Source organism: Atta cephalotes, assembly GCF_000143395.1.
Source record: "Atta cephalotes unplaced genomic scaffold scaffold00075, whole genome shotgun sequence".
NCBI classification, from domain to species: domain Eukaryota; kingdom Metazoa; phylum Arthropoda; class Insecta; order Hymenoptera; family Formicidae; genus Atta; species Atta cephalotes.
This window is the reverse complement of record NW_012130139.1, coordinates 249,914-257,756: the sequence shown is the minus strand read 5'-3', so window position 1 is coordinate 257,756 and position 7,843 is coordinate 249,914. Positions and strand designations below refer to the sequence as shown.

General features: G+C 29.9%; 2 protein-coding genes across 2 annotated transcripts; one reads left to right on the top strand and one right to left on the bottom strand.

Annotated features, from left to right (window-relative positions):
• Positions 1–45: 45 nt before the first annotated feature.
• LOC105624297 lies at positions 46–4,088 on the bottom strand. The gene is made up of 10 exons (XM_012205657.1): positions 3,973–4,088; positions 3,792–3,834; positions 3,533–3,660; positions 3,362–3,465; positions 2,838–3,003; positions 2,563–2,750; positions 2,367–2,450; positions 1,795–2,141; positions 439–1,695; positions 46–369 (listed from the first exon to the last, which is right to left on the bottom strand). Exons 1-10 carry the CDS (start codon positions 4,086–4,088, stop codon positions 46–48), a joined length of 2,757 nt encoding a protein of 918 aa, XP_012061047.1.
• A 786-nt stretch (positions 4,089–4,874) lies between these two features.
• LOC105624237 (homocysteine-responsive endoplasmic reticulum-resident ubiquitin-like domain member 2 protein) lies at positions 4,875–7,577 on the top strand. Its single transcript, XM_012205595.1, has 4 exons — positions 4,875–5,009; positions 5,823–6,205; positions 6,278–6,601; positions 7,301–7,577. The coding sequence occupies exons 1-4, from the start codon at positions 4,875–4,877 to the stop codon at positions 7,575–7,577; spliced, it is 1,119 nt and encodes a 372-aa protein (XP_012060985.1).
• The last annotated feature ends 266 nt before the right edge of the window (positions 7,578–7,843 follow it).

The following is a 7,843-nucleotide window of genomic DNA, read 5'->3' as shown; positions in this document are numbered from 1 at the left end:
CAAGACGCAAAATTGCAGAATAATATTAAAGAGCAAGGGCAATATTCAGATTTTATCAGTTACTTCAATTTCTTTGATAATTAATGATGTGGAATAATTAAGATCTTGTATTATTACAATTTTCTCAACCTTAGTATTCATTGATAGTACGCTTTTCTCATTAATATTCTTTGTCGTATAATAATTTGATTTATCAAGTTGATTGTCATTAATAATTGTCTTTATTATCGCTTGGCAATCAATTTCCTGATTATTTTCAGCTTTATTCATTACAGTATTTTCGTGGCGATCTTCTGTTTGATTGTTCTCAGTATTTATTGATTCCTCTTTTTCTCTTAAAATTGTGAAATAATCGTTTGCGATATTTTCCTTCGAATTTGTTGGACAGTTGAATTCTATTATATTATTTACTATTAATTGGTTAGAAATATTATTTACTGATATATCAGTGATGATCGATGTTGATGATTCATGTTGAATTTCGTGGAAAGAGCTTTCTTCCTCGCTGCCTAAATGTACGAACGATGGCGGTTTAATTGATTGTAGCTCTTCAAAACTATCTTCCAGATGTGGCAAACTTTTTCTTGAAAAACTATATTTACTAATCTCGTCTAGACTATTCCTAAGATTTGAGTTAGATATCTGTGTATGATCTATTGTTTCCTTTACAGAATCATTATATTCTTGTTCAATATCATTTAAATCATTTACATAGTTAGCGCCAGAAAATGAATGTATATCACTTAAAGAATGAACTTGAGAAGACTGAATTTCCATAAAAGAATTGCGAACTCGTTTTGAATATGATTTTTTATTGTCATCAGACATTCTTTTTTTACCGCTGGCATTTTCTGAGTTTGTACTTAATGAATTATTCAGTGGAGATTGAGTAATGGAAATGTTAGACAATTCATCGTGTCTAATATTTTCTGCTTCTACAATTTCCCTTGGAATTGTAAAATTTTCTTTTGTTACATCTTCCCTTAATTCTGTTAGATTATTATTTGTCATTAAATGTTGGAACTCATTATTTTTAGAAATGATTAAATTCTCTGTTTCATTTACTTTCACATCTTGTGTAAAATGTAATGTTGATGGTACTGCAGTAGTTATTTCCATTGATATATCTTGAATGGTTTCACTTGCAACTACATCAGTTTGGCATGATACTCTCGCGGAATTTTCAGCTGGTATTGAGATTGTTTTTGACAATGTTTGAGAAAATGATACGGACTGTGTAGGGTGAGTAGTATCAGTAGTACTAAATGTTATCTCGTGCAAAGAAATTGGGACAACTTCGGTAAATTCCATAGATTTATATAATAATTTAGTTCCTTCATTAAAGTAGATTGAATCATTCCTATCTTTTTCTTCATGTGTATTCTCTTTAGATATTGATTTACAAATTGGTTGAGTAATTTCTTTTCTTGATATCGCTGTGGTCATTTCTATGGACACATCAGCGAAGAGTACAGTTTTATCATTTTTTGATATTAATTCATCAATTTTTAAATTCGCTTTGTCAATGTTTAAAGGTGCTACACTTACTGACTTTGTTATTTCCATTGATGCATCATTGAAAAATTTAGTTTTATCGTTTTTTTCAATTTCACATGTACTTTTATTTGAGTGAACAACGTGTGCAGCATGAAACATTTTCTCTTGACACGAGGGAACTGAGAGATCTTCAGTAAACTCCATAGATTTGCATAATGTTAGTGTTTTTTCATTAAAACAGTCCGATCTATTTATATCCTTTTTATTATCTGTATTTTCTTCAGATGATTTATAAATAATTCTACCAGTAATTTCTTGTTTGTTTCTTGTTGACATTGTCTTGGTCATTTCCATAGATACATTATGGAAAAACATAGTTCTATCATCTATAGATATTGGTTCATCCACACTAATATTTTTCTTATTGCAAACATTTGAAAACAATGTGATACCTAGAGGTTTTGTCATTTCCATCAGCACATCATTAAAAATTTCAGTTTTATCAGTTTGATCCTTTGTCAGAGCTTTTTCTTTGACTGTAATTTCATTATTGACCTTCTTTTCATTCATTTTAGATGGTACCATAATCATTTCCATTGAAGTATCGAGAATTGTATTATTTGTGTGACATATATCTGTAGCATCTGTAATGAAAACATAAATAATTAAAAAACAAATATTACTACATAATCATGCATCAATAAAATGTAAATGATTGTATTACAGATGTTAATATCATTGAGTCATTGAGATATTGCATATCTTACATCTGGTATATATTCAGAAATGTCTCTAGAAACAATTAGATTGTAAATTTGTTGGAAATAGAGAGTTATGAGTATTTGTAGCATTTCATTTCATATGTTCACAGTTTTGTAATATTGTTGGAATTTGTTCGAAAATTTCTAAATTAGAAACAACAGATTCCGCAAATATTGGTACAGCCTCGGTATAATAATATTCATTGACATATTACAATTAATAATATATTCCATTGATACATGATTATTTTTAGTAGTATTTGTTTTTAAATTATTTATGTTATTATTATTTTCCTTAAATTACCTTCTTGTTTCTTTTCTTCTTCAACGTGTAAATATGAAGGTACTAAAGATGTACATATTGGTGCTGTTAGGTCCATAGAAAAATCTTGAATACGTGTTTTGTCTAATTCAGAGTCAACATTATTAGAATAAAACTCAGAAGGATATTTTTTGGCAACATTATCTTTACAGTCTTCTTCATCAGAATCTCTATATATTGTAATATTGCTTGACTTTATACTTTTAGATATATCTGTTATTATAATTTGTCCAAATTGAGATTCTTCATCAGACAACTGTATATATTCTGTATCCAAATTACTTGATATCAAATCATTAGATACGCAAGATTTATTTAGTGCATGCACTGCACTAAAACCTAAATTATAGTTTGTATCATTATTTCCTTCATTGGCTGTTGCAACAGATCCTTGTGGTAGTTGATTATCAACTAAATAGATACCTATTAAAATAAATAATATGTATAATATGGCTCAAATAATTAAAAAAAAATATGTTAAGAAGAGCTACCAAAATAACAAATTTAATTTACATAATAAGATAATAATAAAAATATTAGTTTAAGATAAACATATTCTTATTTTTATTTATTTTTAATGTATCTTATTATTTATATTTATTTATTTGCATCTTATTTGTATCTTATTTGTATATTAAATTTGTTATTTGGCTTGTAGTCCTTTTTAATAAATTTTCTTTTATTTTAAAGGTAGGTATTGTTTGGACAACATAAACTATTTTCAGAACGAATATATATACAGTCATTATTATAGAGGTATGTATATTTTCTATCATTTCACCTTCAGCATTCTGATCAATTACAAAAGATCCTTTTAAAGTAGAATCCTGTTCTTCGTATGTATTATCCCACACAGTACCTTGTTCAGTAGAATGACAAAATTCTCTGCACAGAATAAAATAAAGATTTGAGTAACAAATTGTAACCAAGCATTACAAAACTAAATACTCACTTGACATGTTTTTTCTCCGCAAAACTAACTCGTCTCTTGTTTTTTGATGAACTTGGACTGTTTTCATTGGACGAAGAATCAAAATTCACATTTTGCAATGGTTGCCGTGGTTTACATGGTTTAAGAATCTACCAACATGATTCTTATTAAGAATTATTAATTTTTAATAAAAATAATATACATTGTTAAAATAGATAACTCTTTAATTTAAAAAATTAACTAGAAAAGTTATAAGTCATATGAATAGATATGTAGTTACCGATGATCGTCTAGATTCACTTCGTCTAGGTTTCGATGGAATCCTGTAACATAAATAAAAATATTCCTTTTTTTTTTGTAAAATTCTTTGTATCACAGAATCTTAATTTGACGTATAAAATGAAAAGAATATTTTTAATACATACATTTTATTCACATATATATTACACACTTGTACACACTGTACAACTAAGCTGCTGAAAGCAGCTGAGAGCAGCTGAGAGAAAAGAAAATCCGTTAAATTTGATTTCTCCTTAATTCCCTCCTGAAAACCGCCATATTTATTTCGTAAACGCATTTAAATTAAGCCACATAAAATCAAATTTCTATGTTACGAAAATTACGAATTGAAAATAAAAATTATTAGATTTTTTACGTTCATTAAAATGTCCTATACTTTTTCAGTCATCGATTCGTATTGAGCTTTAAAGCTTATTTTACAATTGCGAAAGCGTAATTGTAATTGTTGTAAGCAATAGTAATTGCAAAAATTCACAATCGAATATTCTCCTCGTATTGAAGTGCGATTGGTCAATTCTTACAATTCTACACTACGTTTATGAAATTATAGATCGTCTAAATTATAGATTGTCCTCGCAGAAAGTGCTTGCGCTTAGTGCTTTTCGGAACGCAGCAGTCTTGAAAACTCGGCACAACTCTTGCATAAGGCGTGCACGAGTGGGAGTTTGTAATCTTGGACCAATGAACGATCGCCAAATCGCAATTCTGACAATTTCATGTCGTGAGTCGCGATAATGTTTGTACATATGTATGTATATATATATATATATGATTACGTTGAGCGATATCAGATGACATTTGACGGTGGTCGGGTACGATCGGTCGACAGAATTTGTTAAAAAGTAACGTGACAAGAGTAAATTGTGCAGGAATTTTCCTTGTTAATTAAAGATCGAGACGCGCTTTTTCAATCGACGAAGGGAACGATCGGCATCGTCAATTTCGTCGTGAGTTGAACGACGTCGAAACGGCTAGGCTTATCAATTGCTGTTACGTACTACGTCAACAGCTGACCTCGGGTTGCCTCGGGCTGGCTGTGACTAGCTGGTGACACGCCGAGAGGATGGCAGACGCCGCCGTTAATCTTATAATAAAGGCACCAAATCAACAAATCAAGGATCAGATAGTTAAATGCGATCTCGGCTGGACTATTGGTCGTTTGAAGGAATATCTGTCCGAAGTCTATCCCAGCAAACCAGTAAGTTGCGTGAAAGTAATTATTTCCGCCCGGTGAAAGCAGAGTGTGTGTTTCTCTTTATATTTTGTCTTCTTTTTTTTTCTCTTTGCTCCATTAAAGGTAAGCGAAAAGATAACTATCTCTTTAAACAATGATATTCGAAATGTTTAAATGCTTGTTTTTCATAGATATTCATAGTGGGATGTAGAATGATATTGTTTATTTGAAAAAGAGAAATCCTCCACCTTCAAACAATGCCACTCTATGTCTCACTGTGAATGAAAACTCTATGAAAAACTAAGAATTTCTAAGACAAACCTCACTCTATGTCCTATTACAAATATCTATGAAAAACTAAGAATTCTAAGATCTTTTTTCATCTATGTAAGTTTTTTGTACTTTTTCGTACAAATTTTTTTTCTGCCAGAGTTGTTTACAAAATTATCAGTAATCTGCAAGTGACTTTAAGAGTTATGTTTTAAAGGAAAGATTAGTATTATTAGATGAATATATTTGTGAGCTTTTTTGATGATTTAAAAAGATGTGATGTCTTTGTGTTAAATTGTTATTCATTTTTATTAATATAATTTATTTGTATGCCTGTTGTTGTAATAATATTACATGATACATATATTAATATTATGGACGATATATATTTTATGAAAATGTATTTTAAATCCTAAAAAGTTTTTAAATTTCTATTTATTTTATCTTTTTATTTATCTTAAAATTTTTAATATTAATGCTACAATTATTTATTATTGTACCCTGTATTGTATTACAAAATGTTTAAGATATACAAGTGATCTAAGTCATTATGATTGTTGTTTGTAGGAAAGTTCACATCAGAAATTGATCTATTCCGGTCAGTTATTAAACGATTCTGCACAATTGAAGGATGTCTTGAGACAATGCGATGGTTCAGAGGATCAAGCGTATACCGTTCATCTAGTCTGTACTCCACAAAAGATGTGCGCTGCTCAGACTACGTCGGATCAAAATCAATCAACTGAAATAAATATAGATGCTGGATCTGCAATAAGAAATACTCATATCAGAAATAACACTATTCAAAATCAAAATCAAGAGAATGCTAATGTTACTGCAGCTCAGCATCAACAATACTTATCTCAGCAGTATCTTGATCCTCGAAATAGTCAACAGTTAGCTTGGCTGCAACAGGCATATACACATTATTTTACACAGTATATGCAATTGTAAGCTGTCCTTTACAACTGTTTATTAAAGGAAAAAATGCATAAATGTGATTACAATGTGATTATTTTCAGAATGGCAGCGCAAGGTGTACAGTTGCAAGCCAGTATTCCATATCTGCAGCAAATGAATATCAATACAAGTGATACGGCTCAACATACATACACGAGCAATAATAATAACAATGTTGGTGATGAGCAACCTCAACCAGTTGCTCAAGATGCAGCCGATGTCAATGCAGGAAATAACGGTGCAGGCGAGGATGCTGCATTTAACCGCGACTGGTTGGACTTCTTCTACATGTTATCTAGAATCGTTGTTCTATTTGGTATAGTGTATTTCTATTCATCCCCACTCAGGTTCCTCATCGTCACGTTTCTGGGATTTGCAATATATTTGTAAGTCCCAATTCTCTAATACACATATTCTTTAATACACTAAAAACAAATTTATCAAATTTTAATATTTCTTCAAATAGTTCTAGCGAAATATTTACTAAATATATTTACTAAACACATATTTATTACTAATAGTACAAGTATTAGTTTGATTAAACTATCATTTTTTAAATTTATCTCAATATTTATTGTCTGCTAGCATTTTTCAAAGAAATATTTATTAAAAGTTAATATTTTTTTTTCTCAATGTAGATCATAATTCCTTTTTTACATATACAGGATGTCCCGTAAGTTTTTGCCAAGTGTGTAGATAGAGCGGATTAAATTGAGTCGAAAAATCCTCTATCATTTTCACAATGATTAACGAGATATTAATTATTAAAAATCGCTGAATATTGATTTTCAAAAAAAAACTTGTCTCTTACAATTTTTTTGTAAAGTTCATAGTATACGAATAAAAAATTATTGAAGATCATTTCAATGTTCGACAATTTTTAATAATTAATATTTTGTTAACTATTGCGAAAATTGTAAAATAATAACCTTTTCGATTTAATTGATTTTCGCTCTACTTATACAAAAGCGCTTGGAAAAAAACTTACGGGATATCTTGTACATACTCTCTATACATGTTTCTTTGATGCTTTTTTTTGAACTTGTCTGAAAATTATTAGATGTAACACAAGGTATTCGTTATAGATATCAAGGTGGGTTCTTTAGGGTACAGCCAATCCTATTGGCTGAAAATAACAACGGACGCGCAGACAACAACAATCAAGTATTACAGAACGAAGTAGTAGGTCCTCAGGCTATGCCGCAACAGCAAAACGCTCAAGTGCCAACCGTGCAACCAGAAGCACGAACAAATGCCAATGAAGAGAATGAAGAACAACGTCCAGGCGCTCTTGCCTTTACTTGGACCTTCTTTAGTTCGTTTTTTGCCTCGCTTATTCCAGATCAGCCAAATGTCATTTAATCCCGCCCGAATATAAAATCGACATTCTTTTCTTCTATACTTATAACGTAAAGACTGGAGAAGATGACTTTGTCATGATATATATCAGGTTTTTAAAATATTTAACAGTTTGTAGAATCAAAAGTGCTTAAACTCGTGATTAATTCAATACATATATTCCTATGAAAGTCTGATCAGTTTTATGGTATCCAAGGAGTTTTGTATCTAAATCTAATTATATATATATATATATATATATATATATATATATACATATATATATATAT